General features: G+C 49.7%; 1 protein-coding gene across 1 annotated transcript in view; it reads left to right on the plus strand.

Moving 5' to 3' along the window:
* Positions 1–21494, plus strand: part of IGSF9B (immunoglobulin superfamily, member 9B) — a 51098-nt gene that overhangs the window by 11660 nt on the left and 17944 nt on the right. Inside the window, exons 3-12 of the mRNA XM_004689083.2 lie at positions 1662–1808; positions 11197–11348; positions 11669–11786; positions 13055–13196; positions 13463–13608; positions 17415–17557; positions 17811–17951; positions 18034–18150; positions 18435–18585; positions 19515–19626. Of these exons, the coding sequence (XP_004689140.2) occupies positions 1662–1808; positions 11197–11348; positions 11669–11786; positions 13055–13196; positions 13463–13608; positions 17415–17557; positions 17811–17951; positions 18034–18150; positions 18435–18585; positions 19515–19626 (1369 nt within the window). The remainder of the gene's footprint in view (positions 1–1661; positions 1809–11196; positions 11349–11668; positions 11787–13054; positions 13197–13462; positions 13609–17414; positions 17558–17810; positions 17952–18033; positions 18151–18434; positions 18586–19514; positions 19627–21494) is intronic.

The following is a 21494-nucleotide window of genomic DNA, read 5'->3' on the forward strand; positions in this document are numbered from 1 at the left end:
TGTGTGAGTGTGCACATAAGTGTGAATGCATGTGTGGGTGTGGGTGCGTTTGAATGTGCAAGTGAGAACATGTGGAGGTGCGTGCATGTGTGTGCGCACGACTGCAGTATAGTTGCGCATGTGTGAGTGTGCACGTAAGTGTGAATGCATGTGTGGGTGTGGGTGCGTTTGAATGTGCAAGTGAGAGCATGTAGAGGTGTGTGCACGTGTGTGCACACAACTGCAGTATCATCGCGCATGTGTGAGTGTGCACATAAGTGAATGTGTGTGTGTGTGAATGTGCAAGTGAGAGCATGTGGAGGTGTGTGCATGTGCATGCACACGAGTGCAGTATGCATGAGTGTGCTTATAAACATGAATGTGTGCATGGGGGCGTGTGCATGTGTGGCTGTACATATGCACGTGCATGTGAGTGTGTGTCAGTGTGCATGTGGAAATGTGCCTGTGTGGGAGTGTGTATTTGCATGGGAGTGCGTCGTCGCAGGAGTGTGTGTGCATGTGTGCGTGCAGGTTTAAAGGAAGAGAGGAAGTAGGTGGGACACTGCTTTGATCTTTACCTCTCGCTTCTGAGGCCTGAATGCATGGGTCCCTCAGAGCTTCCACATCTTTCTGTCTCTCCCGCCCTCTGTCTCCCTCCCTGCTATGCCTGTGACTCCCCTCGCCCCTCTTTTTTTGATCGCAGTTGGTTTTGATAGTCTGGTTTATAGCAGTCTGGTTTGTAGCAGACGGCCATTGTTAGACAAGGTGCAAAGCAGAGAAGGGGTGATATGGGGTGAGGCTTGGGCTGAGGTGGTGGGTGAGAGGAGAGAGCACCCTGAGGGCACTCTGCCCTCTGCCTCCTGGCCAAGGAGCAAGGGAGATGTAACTCTTAACCTTCTCCTCACCAGGAGGGATGAAGGAGATGAAGTTGAGGATGGCTCTGAGGGTCTTTGTTCTGCTTGCCAATTCTTCTCCATCCATGTGCTCCCTACAGCTTCAGCTTCTGGGGGCCCTGGGCTCTGGCCAGAAGAGTAACCTCTGGCCCTGGCCCTGGCCCTGGGAGGGGACCCAGCACCCTGGTCCTCCATCTGCCCTTCCTCTGCTCTACCACGGGAAGCCGGACAGAGAGGGGTACTGGGTGTGGCAGTCATGGGGACTCAGGTGGGAGCTTCTCAGCTTGAATGGAGGTGCTCCTGGGACCACCCTACCACAACCTCTTTGACTTGCACCTCCTTTCTCCCCTCTCCCATCTGTCCTCCTCTTCTACTCCCCTTCTTCTCTTCAGCCCTCATCCTGCATCTCTTCTTCCTCTTCCCCCCCCTCCTGCCTCAACCCCCTTACCCCCCTAACCCCCTAGCCCTCATGCCTGTTCTTTGTCCCAAGAGCTCTCCAAAAGAATGGGGCATTGTAAGGAATGGAGACTTTTCTCAGTGCCCAACTGAGTTGCTGCTGCAGTGGGAGGGGCCAGCTGAGGCTGGAGGGTCGGGAGCAGCTCCCTGACCAACGCCTTATGCTTTTCCCTCTGCCACCTGCTGCTGGAGGTTGGTGCCAGCTGTTGTTTTGGGGTCCTGCCGTGGGAAACAGTTAGGAGGCTATTCTGGACATCTCTGCCTCCGGCTGGGAAGGGGACTGATGTATTGCTGCTCTGGCCCTGATGGCCTCTGTCCACTTTGCTCCTCCAGGCCGGGCGAGTCTTCATGACAAAGCATCCCTGCGGCTGGAGCAGGTTCGTTCTGAGGACCAGGGATGGTACGAGTGCAAAGTGCTCATGCTGGACCAGCAGTATGACACCTTCCACAACGGCAGCTGGGTGCACCTCACCATCAACGGTGCGTGCGTCCTCCTCTCCGGCTGCCCCAGGGCTGCACTGTGACCTAACAGTATCCTGGCCACACCCCTCTCTGCCCCATACCCCTGTGGCAGAGTTGCTGCAGCCAAGCTGGTCTTTTAACTACCAACTCCCACCCCCCGTGCCCCTTGGGGGTCCTCCTAGTGTGTCTGTGGTCAGTGGGATGTATGGAAGGGCAGTGTCTGGGCTCAGTGGGAAATTCCTGGACTCCCCCCGACCCCCCACCCCAGTCTCATTTTTTAGGTTCTATTTTGGTTCCTTGTTATATACATTCATTTGCGTGATTGTGGTGAAGGGCTGCTTAGTGCCCTCGATCATGGGAAGACTCATGAGTGGGCCCTGAGTGAGCCCCAACTCGGCCCTGGCTTGTCCGAGGTTGCTGTCTGATCAAACGGGAGACTCCTACCAGAGTAACAGCTCAATAGCTCTCGCTTACTAGAGCTTAGGTGGAGTGAGCTGTCCTGGGAGTGCGCTATGGTGAAGGAGACCCTTTTTACTGAGGACTCTGGATGACCTTGCTGAGCTCCCAGTGTTGGCTTAGGGTGGGGGCCTGGGTGCCCCTCTGTGTCCCTGTGAGTCCTTACTTAGGAGGAGATACTCTGGAAAAGGCCAGAGAAGCCTGGAACCATAGGGAGAATTTGAAGGAATAGTAGTCTCCTGCAGAGTAGTGTTTTATTTTGCTTTCTTTTTCTAACCAGATCTTTGTTCTTTATTTGATTCATGGCAGGTGTGTTCGGGCACCACCATGTCGCAGACACTATGCTCCTTAAGGAGCCCGATGACCTCCCTGCTTGGCTGTGCCACATGCAGCTTGGGTCCTTCGGGTTTTGATGCCTGTGACTTTAGGAGCTGTGGTTGGGACAAAGAAATTGATATTGTTCCTGCCTTGGAAGCTTCTTTCAGTATTGATCTGCCCCGAAGGATGGCTCTGGCCTATCCTACCTTGTGAGGCCGAGTCTTTCCTCCCAGGGTTAGGTCAAGTTGTACTCCCCTGGCTTGAGAACTTACTCAGGTTCCTGGGAGAACCAGTATTTGAACAAGGGCAACAATATTTGGCAAGAGAGCTCAGAGGTGGTGACCTAGGTCCGTGCTGGTCCAAGTCACTGACCCACAGATGCTGTCAGCTCTTACCAGCCAGTCCCAAGAGGCATATTGGAAGCTTATTTTAAGCCATGGTTGGGCTGTCCCCACACGCCAAAGGTTTGAGTCACCTCCTTTTGATGCCAGCTGTTGTGTGTGCCAGGAAAGAAAACTCATCTTAATATTAGCCCAAGCAAAACATAATTAGGAAGGTAAATCTGCTAAAAGCTCTGCTGATGAAAACCAAGCCAAGAGTCCTCACGTCACTTTCCAATCACTCATGCCCATCCTAAACTGGGCTGAAGTCTCCTCTGAGCTCCCTGCCTTTTCTTCACACCCAGTTCTGCCAGTGACGTTTCAGCATCTAAGTTGTCCAGTGGTCAGTGGTCACTCCCAGGACAGGGAAGCAGAATTTCTGGACTTTGTCTTAGTTTGTACCAGTGTGGGCAATTGTGTGGGAATTCTCATTTGTTTGGAGTGGAATAAGTATGGGACAAGACCCTGAAGAGATTGGACTTCTTTATGAACACACTGGGGCAACTCAAATCTCTCCGAGTTTTGGTTTTCTCAGTTACAGAAAACAAACCCTCCTTTCTGGGCTGTCGTGAGGATTCAATGAAATACTGTGAGAAAGTGTCTTACACCGTGTCTGGAACAGTAATTACACGTGGGTAATTATGTGTAAGAGGTTGGCCATCTCCTCCTCCACAGAGAGAAAAGCTTAAATCAGAGGAAGCTGTAGTAGTAGAGATGAAGTAACAGAGAAGGGACCTCAGTCTGGAGGAGGACGAGGACTGTGGTCTTCTGAGGGCCTTTGTGAATCCACCAATAATCATCCATTCAAGACATATGAATGTTCACTCTGTGGCAGGCTCTGGGGACACTGCCATAGACACCACCAGGCCAGGCTCTCTTTAGACTTCAAGAAGCAGCCATGACCAGAAACGCAGGCTGGACTTTGGAAGCACAGCTGAGGGAGCCATTCTCTGAGGAAGGGCCCGCTCTTCAGACCCCTGCAGGGAAAAGGTGTTCGCCAGGTGCAGGCGTGGGAGGTGGGGCGGGGTTTTCCAGCCAGAGGGAACAGCATGTCTGGGTTCCCAGAAAAAGGGGAGCTGGTGTATTTGGGAGCACACACAGTCTGCTTGGCAGGAAGGTCAGGTCTGGGAGGTAAAACTGCACCAGGTGCTCTGGGCTGTAGCACCAAGTGGGTGCTCCTTTTCAGAGAGTCTTCTGCCCTCCCAAGGAGGCTGTGTCCGAGATTTTTTTTCCTTCTTCCTTTTTTTTTTTTTCTTTTTGAAGGATTTATTTATTTATGCATACAGAACTGGGGTACAGGCCAGAGGTGTGGGGGGTGAGAGGATTCACCAGAGACAGAGTAAGGAGCAGAACAGGCAGATTGAATGAAATACACTGATGAGGGGAGCAGCAGGCAGGACAGGAGAGGTCTGCTGCGCCATGTGGGTCAGCTCCCTGGCCTGGAATAGAACTCGTGCTGCAGTGACTGCAGATCGCTTCACAGTGCTGTGCTTTAACTTGTGGCACCAAGGAGGGCCCATGATTCAGATTCGTGTTATCGAAGGAGAATCGCACATCCGAGCACCAGCATTCCATTGCTTCCAAATGAGAACATTCAATATCAGGCCTTTCCTGATAGCAATCACCTTTGGAAAATGAAAGGCCAGTGAAAATTAGAATTACAAGCAGTCTCCTCCTCCTCTGTTTTCCTGAAGACCCAGTTGGGTGGAAGCAAACCCAATTATTTCTTTATCACATCTAAAATGCCCAAAAAGCCCAAGCCAAGCCTTGCTTTAGGTCGATGAATTACTTGGAGGAGAGACCAGCCTATTTCTAACCTACACTATTAATTATAGGGCTCTTGTAAAAAAGAATTAAGCCTGGAAATGCAGCTGGCAAGCTAACACCTAATTCAGTAAATAATCGAGAGTCAAACCATTATTTTCCTGAAAACTCGAAATTGTTCAAACTACTTTCCTGATTAGCACCTAAATAATAAAGTAATTATGTAATTAGTAATTAATTTGTCACTTCAGGACGTAATTTAATTTATTATCTTTTCTTTAAGGCTTGACACCAGAGGTAATAGAGGCTGTGGCTGTGTGAACTGTGTTTCGGCAGCAGGGTTGGCAAAACGCTTCCACTGGAGATGAGCTGACAGTGCAGAGAAGGAAGGCAGGCCTGGACAGTCGGAGTTCAGGATTCTTCTGACAGGCTTTGGGATGATTTGTGCCATGTCTTGAGTGTGTGGTAGACATCGGGTGGGAATTGAATTTCTTGAAGATGGTGTGTGTATGATGAAGTGCCCCTCTTAATTCAGCCAGTATTCTCTCCAAGTGCCCCTGTGCCCATACTGAGCTAAGAGCTTTGGGGATAGTCAGAGAAAGTGCTCTTGTCACGGTCTTGTTCTTAAGAACTTCCAGGTGTTTGTGTTGGCCTGTAGATGTGTGTGCATCTTCGTTCATTTTCCTCCTTGGTCCATTCAGCAGATGTTTGCTGAGTACGATGCTCCATGCCAGGCCTGTGCTAAAAGCTGTGCATGCGATGGGATTTGCGGAAAAGAGATCTGCTCTGAAGGAGAGTTAGTGACAAGTGCTTTGAGGGTGCCATTGCAGATGGGCCCGCTGGGTGAAGCAGAGATGGCATTTCAGCAAGGGCATACACTGAAGGGATGCTATCTGGGTGCACATTCCCCTGTGGGGGGAATGGCAGGGCAAAGGTCCTGAGGTTGCATGTTCTTGGCACGTTCTATGAAGACTAAGACCACTATGGTTAAGCACAGCAAAGGGGGAAATGTGATCGGAAGTGAGGTTGGCCTGGGGGTGCGTGATGAAATCTGAAGCTCTGACTAGTCAGAGCAGGGCTGCCAGGAGAGGAGAGACCCTTAAAGCTTCTCAGCGTGGCTTTGAGGCTTTTGGAGAGATGGTAGTGAAGAGGGTAGTGGCAAAATACCAACATTTCATGTTTACATTTTACACCATCCTTTTCATAATCTTTATTTGTTTACTCTTCACATCAGCTCTGGAGGATGGAGGATTTAGGAAGCCCAGAGAGGCTGCGTAACTTGCTCAGGGTCCACAGTAAGTGGGAGTCTGCCACGGGGGTACTTTGTACTGGTGTAGTTCCAGGCTGGGGTTCCGATCTGGACCCTCACTTCAGAGACTACTGCCTGACAATCCAATGTTTCATATCACTTCTATAAGCAGCAGACACCCGAGACTTGAGTCTCTTTTCATTCATTCATTTATCAGTTCATCATTCATTCATTTATATTTTTCCTGAGAAAATACTGGCTTACAGCACTGTATTTGTTTTAGGGGTTTAGGTTCATACCGCTTCAAGTGTATGTCACCACACCACTCCCACAACCAAATTTCCAGTAGTCCTTCACCGCAGTCCATTGGGCCCTCACCACTCTCCCCTGCTCATAACCTCAAGTTCTCCAGGCAGAGTTCAAGGGTTTGTTTTGGCTCATTGCTTTGATTTGTTTCCTTATAGTCCTCTTATTGAAATCATCCAATATTTGTCTTTCTCTCTCTGATTTACGTTACTTAGCATAATCCCCTCCAGTTCCATCCACAAATGGCTGAGTAGTATTCCATTGTGTAAATATACCACAGTTTTACCCCACGCTATTGTTGGCTGTTTCCATAACTTGGCTATTGTAAATAGTGCTGCAGTGAGCATAGGCATGCACATTTCCCTTCAAATTAGTTTTTTTATACTCTGGAAGTGGTATTGCTAGATCACATGGTAGATCTATTTTTAATATTTTGAGAAACCTCCAAATTGTTTTCCTAATGGTTTGGGTCAACCTACATGGATGTATATGCATATGTATGTGTGTGTGTGTGTGTGTGTGTGTATGTATATATATTTATACACGTGTGTGTGTGTGTATACACTATTTTCTTGGGTGTGAGGTATTCATTGTGGGTTCAATTTGCATTTCCCCAAAATAAGTGATGATGAGCGTTTTCTTTTACATACTTGTTGGCTAACTCTGTATTTTCATTGGGGGAACTATTTAATCTTCTGATTTTTTGATTGGATTATTTTGTTTTCCTGTTGTTGAGTCGTGTGTCAGTTCTCCAATATTAACCTCTTGTTGAATGTATGATGTACAACTATTTTCTTCCCTTCAGTAGGATGTCCTTTTGCTTTACTGATAGTTTCTTTTGCTGTACACAAACTTTGGGTTTGATGTAATTTCATTTGTTTATTTTTGCTTTTGTTTTTTTATTATTGGAGTTAAGGACCCAAAGGTTTCACTGAAGCCAGTGTTGTGGAGTCTTTTGCCTGTTTTCGTCTGTGTATTTTATAGTTTCAGGTCTTTCATCAAAGTCTTTAGCTCATTTTGAGTTAGTTTTTGTATATGATGTGTAAGAGTGGTTTATTTTCATGTAAAAACCTAGTTTTCCTATCATTTGTTGAAGAGACTTTTATTTTCTCTACAGTGTATTCTTAGTGCCTTTGTTTTAATTAATACTCCAAATAGTGTGGGTTTATTTCTGGGCTCTTAATTTTATTCTGTTAGTCTGTGTGTCTGTTTTTATTCCAATATCATACTATTTTGATTATTATAGCTTTGTAGTTTACTTGATTTCTGGGAGTAAATACCTCCATTCTGATTTTCTCAGGATTAGTTTGGCTATTTAGGGTCTATTGTGGTTCCATCCAAATTTCAGTAATGTTTGTTTATTTCCTTGAAAATGCCATAGAAATTTTAATAAGGATTAGAATGAATCTATATATTGCTTTGGGTGAACTCACTATATTAACAGTGTTAGTTCTTCCAAACTTTAAGCAGGGGATATATTTACATTTCTTTGTGTCTTCTATTTCTTTTAAGGATGTCTTATAATTTCCATTGTAGAGTTTTTTCACCTTCTTTGTTAAATTTATTTCTAGTCACTTAATTCTTTTTGATGCTACTGTTCATGGTATTTTCTTGATTTATTTCTCTTTTGGGTGATTGTGTATAGAAATGCCGAAGACATTTGTATATTGATTTTATAACCTGCCATTCTACTGTAATGATTTAGTGTTCCTAATAGTTTTTTGGTGGAGTCTTTAGCATCTTCTATTTGTATGATCATGTCATCTGCAAATAGTGATAATTTCCCCCTTTTCCAATTTGGATTCCTTTTATGTCTTTCTTTTGCCTAATTGCTCTGGCTAGGACTTTCAATATATTGTTGAATAGTTGTGGTGAAAATGGATGTCCTTGTCTTAGAGCAAACGATTTCAGTTTTTCACCATTGACTATAATGTTAGCTGTGGGTTTGTCTACATGGCCTTTAGTATATTGAAATATTTTCCTTCTATCCTCACTTATTAAGAGTTTTTATCATAAATGGATATTCGACCCTCTCAAATTCTTTCTCTGCCACTATTGATAGGATCATATATATATATATTTTATCTTTTTATTTGTATGATGAATTATACTGATCGATCTGTGAATGTTGAACCATTCTTACATCCCTGGAATAAATCCCACTTGGTCATGGTGTATGACTCTTTAAGTGTATTGTTGAATTTAGTTTGCTAAGATGTTGTTGAGGATTTTTGTATTTATGTTCATCAGGGATATTGGTCTATAGTTTTCTCATTTTTTGCTGATGGTTTTGTCACCTTTTGTTATCAGGGTAATGATGTTCTCTTAGATGTATTTGTAAACATTTATTTTTTTTTCCTATTTTTTGTAAGACTAAGAAGTATAGATATTAAGATATTAGTTCATCTTTGAAGATTACTCAGTAGTTGAAGCCATTAGGTCCTAAGCTTTTTTTTTTTTTTTTTTGAAACTTGATTATTGTTTATTTGCTTGTTATTAGTATGTTCAAGTTTTCTGTTTTCTCCTGATTCAGTCTTGAGATGTTGTATCACTCTAAGACTTTCCCCCATTTCTTCTGTATTTATTGGCATAAAGATGCTTATAATAGTCTTTTTTTTTAAAGATTTATTTATTTATTCATACAGAACTGGGGTACAGGCCAGAGATGCGGAGGGTGAGAGGATTCACCAGAGACAGAGTGGGGTGGAGAACAGGCAGATCGACGAAGTACACTGCTGAGGGGAGCAGTGGGCGGGTCAGGAGAGGTCTGCCACGCCATGTGGTCTCCTCCGGGGGCAGGCGGGAATCGAACTCATGCGGAAGTGGCTTAAGCTTCTTTGTGCAGTGCTTTAACCCGCTGCGCCACCAGGGAGGGCCATGCTTATAGTAGTCTTTTAGGCTGTGTTTCTGTGATGACTATTCTAACTTCTCTTTCATTTCCATTTATTAGTGTTTTCTTCTCTTTTTCTAAGTGAGATTATTTAAAGTTTGAGTATTTTGTTTCTCTTTTCAAAGGACCAACTTTTGCTATCAAGGTAATATTGGTCTCTTAGATTTTTGTTTTGTTTATCACAACACTAATTTTTCTTATTACCTTCCTTTAATTGGCTTTTAGTTTCATTCATTCTGCTTTTTCCAGCTCCTTATAAGATTAGATTATTTATTTGAAATCTTTCTTGTTTTTTGATGTAGGCCTTCTATTACTACCTACTTCATGCCTAGTGTTGCTTTTGCTTTGTCCCATAGGTTCTGATAGCTCATGTCTTCACTTTCATTTGTTTCCAGGTATTTAAAAATTTCTCCTTTGAGTTCATTTTGTACCATTCAGTAGTATGTTGAAGGCTGTACAATTAGATATTTTTCATGCTTCTTTCTATGGTTGACTACTAGGCTAAGACCAGTGTGGTCAGAGAAATTACTTGATGTGAGTTTTTAAAAAGATTTATTTATGCATACAGAACTCGGGTACAAGCCAGAGATGCAGGGGCAGTGAGAAGTCTCACCAGAGATGGAGTGGGGAGCAGAACAGGCAGATTGATGAAGTACACTGCTGAGGGAAGCAGTGGGTAAGACAGGAGAGGTCTGTTGTGCCATGTGGGTCACCTCTCTGGCTGGGGATTGAACTTACCTGAAGTGGCTAGCTTCATAGTGCTGCACTTCAACCCATTGCACCACCAGGGAAAGCCCTTGATGTGATTTTTATCTTTATGCATTTATTGAGACTTGGTCTATGTGCATGAGAAGAATCTGTACTCAGCTTTTTTGGGATGCCATGCCCTATAAATGTCTGTTAAACCCATCTGCTTTCATTCTTTGTTTAAGGTTATTGTTGATTTTCTGTCTAGATGATCAGTCCATTGATGTAAGTGGAGTGTTAAACTCCTCTGTTACTATTGCGTTGCTGTAAATGGCTCTTTTTAGGTCTGTAATAATTGCTTTATATATTTTGATGCACCTTATTTACTGAAGAAGCTGAGTCTCTTAAAACCGATTATTGGTGTTTTAGTCAAAATTCCAATGCAGGTGGTGTTGAAACACCCTGGCATATGAAAGGATTAAGAAAGGGAGAAGTTTCTAGACTGGAAGGCTGATAGGAATGAAGGAGTATGATTTTTCTCTGCAGAAACTTGGAAAAGGAAGAGTCTGTGTGTCTTGACCTGTGATCTACAGGCTTAAATCAGGCTCAGATGGTCCTGATATGAGGCCTGGCTGGGCTGGGAGTTGTAGAAGATAGATATAGTTCTATCTATCTTAATGACTATGAGGTAAAAATGTGAAAGATGATGAAACATCTGTGGAGCTGGTGAAGGCCAGGAGATAATTGTCTTATTTGTCTACGTGTGTCTCATGTAGAGCAGTTACTTCCCAGTAGATGCTCATAGAACATTAGTTAATTGGAGGGCTCCCTGGTGCCCTGTGGAGTAAGTCTCAGCACCATGATGAAGACCTGAGGTCGATCCCTGGCCAGGGAGCTAACCTACATATTGTGAAGCAGACCTCTCCTGTTTTGTTCACTCCCCTCAGCAGTAAAATTTTAGTAGATTTACTTGTCTTACTCCCCACTCTGTTTCTGGTGAATCCTTTCACCCCCTACCCACACCTTCTTTGACCAACACCCCAATTTTCTACACAAAATAAATATAATAAAATAAAAGATGTCAGAGAACATTATGAAAAGAAGTAGTTTATTGGGACTTAGTCAACTACAGTAGAAAAAATTTGGAATTTGGACCCAGTCCACCTGACTTTGAATTCTAGGTCTCCTCTGCTTTGAGTGTGTGGGCAGGGTTTTACCTGTGCTCACCTTCTCTCCTTTATTCTTCCCTCTTGTGTTGGTTACACCTGAGTACACCAGGCACAGTGACGGTGCTGTGGGTGTCAATGTGCAGGCAATTTGGCTAATTCCATCTGAATTTTGTTGGTTTCTTTGCAGCCCCTCCTACCTTTACAGAAACACCCCCCCAGTACATTGAGGCCAAGGAGGGTGGCAGTATTACCATGACCTGCACAGCGTTTGGAAATCCCAAGCCCATTGTCACCTGGCTCAAGGAGGGGACACTCCTAGGTGCTAGTGGGAAATACCAGGTGAGTCTTGTTCTCTCCTGGGGCCTCTGTACTTGCTTCTTGGCGGCCAGCTTTCCTGTGCCCCTTTTTCTGTCTCCAAGACGTTCCCTGCACCCCTTCATGTGACCAGGAATGCACTTTAAAGGTGCAAGTGGGCATCGAAATATCAGGCATCCTGGCTCAGCCCCAGGTGTGGTGTCTGTGTTGTTGGAGGGGGATGGAAAATGCGGTACCTGCCTCCATATCCCCAGGGGCCCAAATGTGTGAGCCCTGGGTCATCGCCTCCTGAGGCTATTGTTGAGAACACCTTGGGTGCTGAGCTCCATCTCTCTTGGCTTTAGGTGAGTGACGGCAGCCTAACAGTGACATCGGTGAGTCGGGAAGATAGAGGAGCTTACACCTGTCGTGCGTACAGTATCCAGGGGGAGGCCATCCACACCACCCACCTGCTTGTCCAAGGTAGGGCGACCGCTCTGGCTTCAGGCATGGGCAGCACAGTGGGAGTGAGAGGAGAGCTGGGTGGGGTGCCTCTCTCTGGAGCTCCTGCATTGGCCTGCTGTGGCCATTAAGCATGGTGGTAGGTGGCTCCATGCTGGTGGTTTCTGGTTTCTCTATTGTCCAGATAGTATCCTGCCAGGCCCCCACCTTCCCCAGGGAACAAGACCTCCCTCGGGTCAGCATCCATTAGTGATGGCATCAATAAATAAAGATAAGACTCCATTCCAAACCCCAAACATTTAAATAACACCGAGGGCATTTGGCAGGAGTGGGGTGTGTATAATCGGCAGCAGGAGGTGCCAGTCTGCCTCCCTGGGGCCTGGAGTCCCTCAGAAGGGAAAGGGTGGTGTCTGGGCAGTAGAGGCTCTTTCTACGCTGAGTCAGGCCACCCACTCTGCCACCAGCTTCAGGAGGAACCATAAGGATAGATGGTGGCTGTCCAGCTGTCTGGCTGTCCAGCTCTCTAGCTGTCCACTGTCTGGTCTGCCCGGCGCCGGGGTGCAAACTCTTCTGGCTCCCTCCCAACTTGGAGTGCTGAGCTGCAGCATGGCCAGAGGCCCCTGCAGCCTGTAGGAGAGCTGCCCTCTGAGGAGAGGGCCTGGTGGCAGTGTGGCCTTCCTGGAAACCAGCACCAGGACTGCTGGAATTTCATCCTCTGTTTATCTGCTCTCTCCCCCTGCCTCCTCTTCCCTGAGCCGCCCTCTTAACCTCTGGTTGGTAAGCAGCACAAGCCTCTTACTCCTCTGGAGACAGGATTATTCCTAGCTGTCTGGAAGAGCGGCCCTTGTCCCTCCTACATGTCTCCTGCTCAGGGCTCCGCTGGAGGGGAGGGTGGGCAGGAAGGGCTGCGTGTGTGGACGCACGCCTTTGTGCAGGCATGCATGTGTGTGTGGGGTTAGATGTCTAGTTTGGGGAGCCAGGATTTATAGTGGGTTGTGCATGGGGTGGATATAGCTTCGCTGTTGTCTTGGGGGTGTGTATAATGTAGGCACACCCCAGGACCATTTGCATCTTTGGGACTTATGGAGAGAGTAAGAATGGAGACTGATGATGGAAGCATCTCCATAGCAACTGTCCTGGTTGTTCTGTTCACCCTGGGCCTGTGCCACCCCTAGCTTTCTCTCCCAGAGTTCAGGATGCCCTTCCTGAGACATCGCAGAGTGTTCTAGGTGGCCCTATCTTCCCCCTCCCCTACCAGGTGAGGTCATGTTTGTTTCCTGTTTCCCCAGGGCCTCCCTTCATAGTCTCCCCTCCTGAGAACATCACTGTCAACATCTCCCAGGATGCTCTGCTCACCTGCCGGGCTGAGGCGTATCCCGGCAACCTCACTTACACCTGGTACTGGCAGGATGAGAATGTCTACTTCCAGAAGTGAGCACCCCCTGACCCTGGGATATCCCCAGAAAGGCCCCCCCCAACCCTGCATGGCTTTTGAGCAGGAACTGCCCGAGGATACCAGGGGCTTGGAGAGGGTGTGTTGGGTCCATGTTTCTTGGGTGCTAAGACCAGCCCCTGCATATAGGGGTCTTCTGAGGGACCAGGAATAGGAGGAAGATCCAGGTCTCCTCATCTTGTTCATGGGTGAAGGACTCTTTGCTCTGGACTACTTCCCATCCCGCACCCCCTTGTCCTTGCAGCGACCTGAAGCTCAGAGTGCGGATCCTGATTGATGGCACCCTGATCATCTTCCGGGTGAAGCCTGAGGATGCGGGAAAGTATACCTGTGTCCCAAGCAACAGCCTGGGGCGCTCCCCTTCGGCCTCAGCATACCTGACGGTGCAGTGTGAGTAGGGGAGCGAGAGCCCCTTTTGGTGGGAGTTCTGAAAGGCCTCAACACTAACCAGGCTGGAAGCAGGAGAGCCACAGAGACTAAGACTCATTCAAGAGAACCAGGGCAGAGGACTGACTGAGGGAGGAGACGGGATCTGGGCTTGTTCAGAGAGGTTGATGAATGCTGGCTGGGCACCTCTGGGCAGCACCACAGGGTGTGTTAGCTCATCCATCTATCAGCTGGGCTAGGGTGGCTTCAAGGACAGGCAGCCTTTCTGAATGATCACATGTCTCTGAAGGCTCAGAGCATCTCTGTTTGTGCCCTGAATGAGCTGTTCTCTGTTCTGCTGCCCTGTTCTCAGATCTGTGAGGGAGTGCATTTAAACACGCATGGAGTCAGCTTTCCTGCCCCTTTACCCCACTGTATTCTGGGGCAGGAGGTGAGAGGGTTTGAGCCCTCTTCTGGGGTGACTAGACCCAGTTCTGCCAGCCCCTGGCTCTCTCTCAGCTTCCTCTTTGCTCATCTCAAGGGCTGCCAGAGATCCAGATGAATGAGCGACTCCTCATGCCAGAACAATCGGAGGCTTTTGTGTGAGCACAATAATTCAGTTTGCTAATTTTGAATACTTCATCGTAGTCATTGCTCTCCCGGCCCCCTGGCAGGCTGAGCATTGTGTGAGAAAGAGAAGGATGAGTAATGAGGATTAATTTCTTCCTTTTGATTTGTGGATGGCCCCGTCACTCAGGCAACAAAGGCCCCACTTGGTTGCTTTAGGTGACAGACTGTCCATCATCCCCTGGCTGGTGTGGAAGACCCGCTCCCGCCCCAGGAGGGGTGGCAGGATGAGGAAGGGAGACATGGCTGGAGTCAGCATTTTTTTTTTGTAAGAATTATTTATTTATGTATACAAAACTGGGGTATAGGCCAGAGGTGTGGGGTGGGGCCTGGGGGTGTGAGAGAGGATTCACCAGAGACAGAGTGGGGAGTAGAACAGGCAGATTGACTGAAACACCCTGTTGAGGGGAGCAGCGGGTAGGTCAGGAGAGGTCTGCCACGCCTTGTGGGTCACCTCCCTGACTGGGAATTGAACTCGTGCTGAAGCAGCTGTGGCTAGCCTCATAGAGCTTCCCTTCAACCTGTTGTGCCACTGGGAAGGGCCCCCTGGAGTCAGCATTTGAACCGAATACAAATGGAAGGACAGAGGTGACCCTGGAGCCGGGTAGTGGGGGTGGGGTGCCGGGGCTTATCTCGTCTCTGCCCACAGCTGGATATTCTCCACCACAGTGATGGGTGCGGCTGGAGCCAGACTGACCCCAGAGCCCAGTCGAACCCTTAATCCCACCTGCTCAGTGTTTGCTCACCTCTGTGGGATGACTTTGCTGGTGGGTCCTAGGGACCATCACCCCACTTCAACTGTCAACAACTTCAAGGAACTTGAAAAGCCGTGTGACCCCCAAGGTCAGGGCAATACCACCTGGACTGGCAGCAGGAAAGAGCAACTCTAGGGGCAGTTTCCACATGACCCCGTGGCTGGCTGTGTGTACGTGCCTACGCACGTGCATGGCGCGAGTGGCCCGTGTGCCAGTGACAAGCAGCACAGAGAGAGATGTCCCCCCACCCTCTCCCGTAGCAGCATCTCATCTGACTTGTGTCACCTGAGCAGGAAGGTGGCAGTGTGGGGGGGGAGAGACCTAGGGGTGGCTCCGGAGCCTGGAGCATTGAGCCAGGATTCTGCCCCTCATCTTTGAGCCCACAGGCCATCTTTTTGCTGGGAGGGGTGGGTGGTTTCCCCGTCTCTCTCGTCCCCCTTTTTTTTTAAAACCTCTTTCCTGTCTTCAAAGAGAATCCGGGGGGTGAAGTTTTCAGGTGGGTGAGACAAGGATCTTTATTTCTGCTAAAAAGAAGTGTTCAGAGTATTTCCCATTCATAAACCCTTTGAAAACCTTGGAGGGGGAAAAAAAAAAACCTCCACCATACAAAAGTAGGAAGCTATGTCTAAATATATAACTCGGCCTGGTATTTATGTAATGCTGTTCTCTGAAGAGCTCCAAATGCTTAAAAGATAGCAGCTCATTCATCCTTAAGGCCTCCCTGGAAGCTTGGATCTTTCTCCTCAGTGGCCGTCAGGGGAAACTGGGGAGAATCAAGAGGCGATGACTCACCCATGCAGAGTTGTTCTCCTGAGAGCATCTTCAGTGGTCAGGGCTGAGCCTGTGTTCCAGCAGCACAGGAGGCAAACTGAGGACTGGGCAGCTAGACCGCTAGCAGCACACAGGAGAGAAAAGAGCTCCTGAGGTCGTGTCTTGGTCAGTTGATGTGTGGAGCCGGCTTTAGGTGTAGCGAAGGAGCTGCTTGGTGTCCAGGAGAGATGCAGTCAGGAATGGCTGGGGGAGAGGTGGTTGCTTGTTGGCTTCCAGGTTTGGAGCTCAGGGCTCTGCTCTCCCTAGAACCTCGGTGCTTTATATGTTCTATCAGACTGGGAGCACAGGTGTGAGACCACTGCAGGACGTTGAGGGTATATATATAGAGAGAGATAAATATATTTATTTATTTATTTATTTTTTTGTTAAAGATTTATTTATTTGTACATACAGAACTGGGGTACAGGCCAGAGGCTTTGGGGTGGCGAGTGGCTTCACCAGAGACAGAGCGGGGAACAGAACAGTCAGATCGACGAAGTACACTGCTGAGGGGAGCAGCGGGCGGGTCAGGAGAGGTCTGCCACGCCATGTGGTCACCTCTGGGGCAGGCGGGAATCCGAACTCATGCGGAAGCGGCTTTAGATTCTCAGTGCTGTGCTTTAACCCGCTGAGCCACCAGGGAGGGCCAATATATTTATATTTTTAAAGATGTATTTACTTATGAATACAGAACTGGGGTACAGGCCAGAGGTACAGGGACGGTGAGAGGCTTCACCAGAGACAGAGTGGGGAGCAGAACAGGCCGACTGACGAAGAACATTTCTGAGGGGAGCAGCGGGTAGGTCAGGAGAGGTCTGCCGTGCCATGTGGGTCACCTCTGAGGCCAGGGATTGAACTCATGCTGAAGTGGCTTTAGATTCTTAGTGCTGCATTTACCCGCTGCGCCACCAGGGAGGGCCCGAGATAAATATATTTTTAAAGATTTATTTATTTATTCACATAGAACTGGCCAGAGGTGCAGGAGGGATGAAAGGATTCACCAGAGACAGAGTGGGGAGCAGAACAGGCAGATTGATGAAGTATACTGCTGAGGGGAACAGGAGAGGTCTGCTGTGCCATGTGGGTCACTTTCCTGGCCAGGGATTGAACTCTTATTGGAGAGGCTGTGGATAGCTTCATAGTGCTGTGCTTTAACCCGTGGTGCCACCAGGGAGGGTACAGGACCTTGAGGATCTTTACCTGGCATTGAAGTCCATGAATTTGAAGACTTTGAGGGGTACTGCAGATTGGGGCAGTCTAGAATGTGCTGTTGAGCACCTCCAAGCATCCAGGACAGAAATTCCTAAAACATATTAGTCAGGACAGACAGAAGAAGTCTGCAGCCTGCACTACATGGCTGGTGTGACCGTGGTTGTAAGCTCTTGAGTGGGGGCTTGTTAGTCTTAGGGTCTGTTGTTCTTATTACCGACAAATGGCCTGGCACCGAACACCCTGTGGGGGTGCTGAGGACACATATTAGACTTGCTCACTGAATGGGCAAGTAGGTGTGAGAGGTGGAGTCTGAGCCTCTGGGAGGGACCCCAGGGGTTCAGTGGTGGCTTGGCCGCCTGCCCAGTTTTCTCACTTTTTGATATCTCTCGTGTCTGTCTTCTCCCACCCCACATGTTCCCTCTGCAGACCCAGCCCGTGTGGTCAACATGCCCCCGGTAATCTACGTGCCTGTGGGGATTCACGGCTATATCCGCTGCCCTGTGGATGCAGAGCCACCGGCTACCGTGGTCAAGTGGAACAAGGATGGCCGCCCGCTTCAGGTTGAGAAGGTGCTAGAGAGATGCATGCTGGGCCTTCCTCACTCAGACCCTCTGACTCTCCGGATTTCTCCCGAGACCACTCTCTCCTCCCTGGGAGAACAGTGTGACCCTGTGTGGGTCCACAATCCTGTGCTCCCAGGGCTCGATAGCATCCCCCAGGCTAACCCATGCCTGTCCTCACCTGCCCACAACTGGAAAGCCCCGCTGGCCAGCATGACCCAGCCTGGGTCCACTCCCTTACCCTCGCTCCCTGCTCCAGCAGAACCTGGGCTGGACCTTAATGGAAGATGGCTCCATTCGCATCGAGGAGGCCACAGAGGAGGCTCTTGGCACTTACACCTGTGTGCCTTACAACACTCTGGGGACCATGGGCCAGTCTGCTCCTGCGAGGCTTGTCCTGAAGGTGAGGCCTGGGCCCCCCGTGGCCTCAGTGTGGGCAGGTGCATGGAAAATTTGAAATCAGCACCTTGCTCTGCTCTCCCTAGGATCCCCCGTACTTCACGGTGCTACCAGGCTGGGAGTACAGGCAGGAGGCCGGCCGAGAGCTGCTCATCCCCTGTGCCGCCGCAGGGGACCCCTTCCCTGTCATCACATGGAGAAAGGTACCTCTGGGTTCTGGAGCTTCTGGGGACGACGGCAGAGGGCGAGAACCCAGGAACTGGTTCTCTTCTGACTGGGCTAACTGCTGAGTGCCGAGGGTGACCCCCAAAGTGATGGGCATCCCGAAGGAGGGCAGGAGGGGTGCAGGCTGAGCACTCTGGAATTGGCCCCTCCATCCTCTCCTCAGATGCCTGAGGTGTTGGTGGCTTCTCTCCCTCCCTGTCTTTCCTGGTCCTCCTCTGCCACCCTGCCCCTGCCCTTTCCCTTGTCCCCTTGTTTGGCCAAGGTAGGGAAGCCCAGCAGAAGCAAGCACAACGCCCTGCCCAGCGGGAGCCTCCAGTTTCGAGCCCTGAGTAAGGAGGACCACGGGGAGTGGGAATGCATCGCCACCAACGTGGTCACCAGCATCACTGCCAGTACCCACCTGACCGTCATCGGTACGGGGCCGCGGGCTGGCGGGCTGTGACCTGGGACTAGGGACCCCGGCTCTCTGTCGCATCTTTCTGGAGTCAGTCCAGAAGCCCGCCCCGTGAAGCCCAGCCCTCCGGGGACTCTGCGTCAGGGAAGTGACACGGGGCCTGTCCTGGGAAACCTGATGGGAACAGGTAGATGTGCTTGCCCTGACGCAGAGCTGAAGCCCCCGTGTGGCCAGTAATCATTGCTCAGAGGTGTCGAGGGCTGGTGGGAACCTGGAAGGACCAGAGTAGGGGATGTGGGGGTCCCTCGCCGAGGTCTAAGGGTCATGTCTGGTGCCTACCTTCTGCCCCCACTTCTTCTGCCTGAGTGTATGTCCCCAGGACCTCAGCTTCTGGGGACACAACAACTGCTACAATTGTTGAGCATTTACCACAGTGGTACCTCATCATTCGTATGTCTAAGTAGGAGGTATTTTGCAAGGGTCATTGAGTTGGGGGTAGGGGGTCAAACACTTGGCCAGGGTGATGTCACTGAAACCCGAACTGAAGTTGCCACCTGCTGTGCTGAGCCGGCTGCCGTGTTGGCATTGGGGTGGAATATGGCCATCTCTCTACGCCAGAGAGGGACTTCGGCTTTGCCTGCGATTTTAAGGGGGACTATTTCTGTGCCCATGTGAGCTGTGGCCTGGATGCCGAGGCTCTAGCTTCCCTTTCCCATATCCCCGAGGCTCCCACCATGTCTCAGCAGGTGACTAGGCTGCATAGCAGCATGGGTTTCCTTCTCCAGCACTGCTACCTATTAGGGGCGGGGCATCAGCTCCCCAGAAGACCCTCTCGCCCCTGATCACACCACTTGGGGGATCACGTCTTGTGGACATGCAGCCAGGAAGGGCGCCCAGCTTTTTGGGCTCAGTTCTTTTCGGTCTGAGAGGTCTCCACTTGGTCTCCAGGCACCAGCCCCCATGCCCCGGCCAGTGTCCGGGTCCAGGTCTCCATGACAACTGCCAACGTGTCCTGGGAGCCAGGCTATGATGGAGGATACGAGCAGACATTCTCAGTTTGGTACGGACCTCTGTGAGTCACCCCCGCATGCTTTGCTCTCTGCTTCTCCCCCTTCCCCCACTCCAGTCAGTGCCCTGGGGCGGGTGGAGATTGTGAGGGCACGGTTCTCCTGCCAGACCTCCACATGGCGAGTCGGTTCTTGTGGGGGCTGGATGTGTCTGCAAGAGACTCGAGGCCTGTGTTCCTGGTTGGGGAAGGCTCGGGATCTTGGCGGTCACTGAAAAACTATTCCTCTGCAGCCCTCTCCTCAGCTCAGCTCACTCCCCCTTGTTTCGTTCTGCGTTCCCCTGTCTTCTGGATTCTGGAAGAGACTTCTGATCTTCCAGAGCACTTGAAACAGCCCAGCCTGGAGCATAGAGCCTGATGTTTATTCTGCCCCTTCCCCAGTAGTTCTGGAAACCAGAGCGAAGTGGTGCCCACCTTTCATGCTCTCTCGTTGGGACTTGTATCTCCACTGGTTTTAAATCTTTATTATTAATAAACCGAAACTGGTGATTTAAGATCTTTCGCCCAAGCCATGGGATCTCAGCAGTGCACTGAGGACAAGAGGTGCAGAAAAGGCAGAAAGAGAAGCCACAGCCGGCCTCCTCCCTAACCCTTGGGGTTGTGCCCTCCTCATTTCCTATCCTGAGCCAAGAGCTGCCCGCATCAGGGTGGCACCCTTGAGTGGGGAGGATGGACAAGCTCACTTCCACCTTTGCAGACTTGTCTCAGGGGTGCGTATTCCCCAGGGCCTGGGCAAGCGGAAGTGTTGTACTCCCGAGGAGACTCACCTGAGCCAGGGAGAACCCCTGACGCTCTTCTAGTCAGCAAAGGCAGCTCGTTCCTGTCACGGTGGTTTTGATAGATATTTCCTTGAGCTGTGTATTGTAGGTGTTTTGAGTTCTGGATTGGCCAACTAGACCTAGTTTGAGCTTGGGGAACTTGCTGAGTTGTAACCAGGATCCCCTCCCCCTCTCCCACGTCCACCTACCCACCCCATCTCTTCCTTCTGAAGCAGGGTGGGGGCGGGGTGACCCCTTCCAGATGACGGTGCCACCAGTGACTCTGTGGCTAGCGAAGGGCACGTGGCATGGCTGAGATGGGTGGTACCCGGATGGAAGGTCTGCGTACAGATGGGGTACTCCCCTGATGCTTGTGGCTGTGCTCCACGCTGCTGTTCATCTGCATCGCTTTCTCACTCTTTGCTCACTTGCTTTGGTTCCGGGGTGGGGAAGGGCAGTTGCAGCGTCTGGGGAGGTCTCCTTGCCTCCTGTGTTGCTTCTGATGTTCCACGCATTGCCTCAGACATTTGGTGCTAGCTTCCTTTAGCTGTGCTTTCTGCTCTCAGCTCAACCTCTTGGGCATACACAGTTAGTTGTGAGCCTTTCAAGCTAGACAGGAACCTGGTGGGTGTTTGCTGAAGCTCAGGGCTTCAAGGAGAGGGCTGCCCAGGGTGTCATTCCCACGGGATCATGTCTCCTCCCTGTGGTGATGCTGGGCACTGCACCTGTATGTGGCACCTTGTTGCCCAGGGAAATTTGGTGGGCCACACAGAGCCAGGAGCCAGGGAAACCCTCACTCCTAATTCCAGTATTCTCCACACATGGTGTGACCTTCACCTTGATTGTGATTTCTCACCTATAAGGCTTAGGGATTCCAGTCCCCAGCATGGGGAGACTTCCACAGGCGACTCAAATCTGTTCGGCCTGAGTGAGTGCACTGGGTTACTCTAGGTCCCATTCTGGCTGTCCCTGAGAGGGTGAGCAGGGCAGCTGAGGATACCTAGGTTCCTTCCCTAGTCTAAGCCATTGCCCAGATGCCCACTTTGCTGCTATGGTAACTGCTTTATCCCCAGAACCCTTGTTTTCCCAAGGCAGAGCCACTCT

The sequence above is a fragment of the Condylura cristata genome, unplaced genomic scaffold (genome assembly GCF_000260355.1).
Source record: "Condylura cristata isolate star-nosed mole 26May11 unplaced genomic scaffold, ConCri1.0 scaffold00025, whole genome shotgun sequence".
Taxonomy (NCBI): domain Eukaryota; kingdom Metazoa; phylum Chordata; class Mammalia; order Eulipotyphla; family Talpidae; genus Condylura; species Condylura cristata.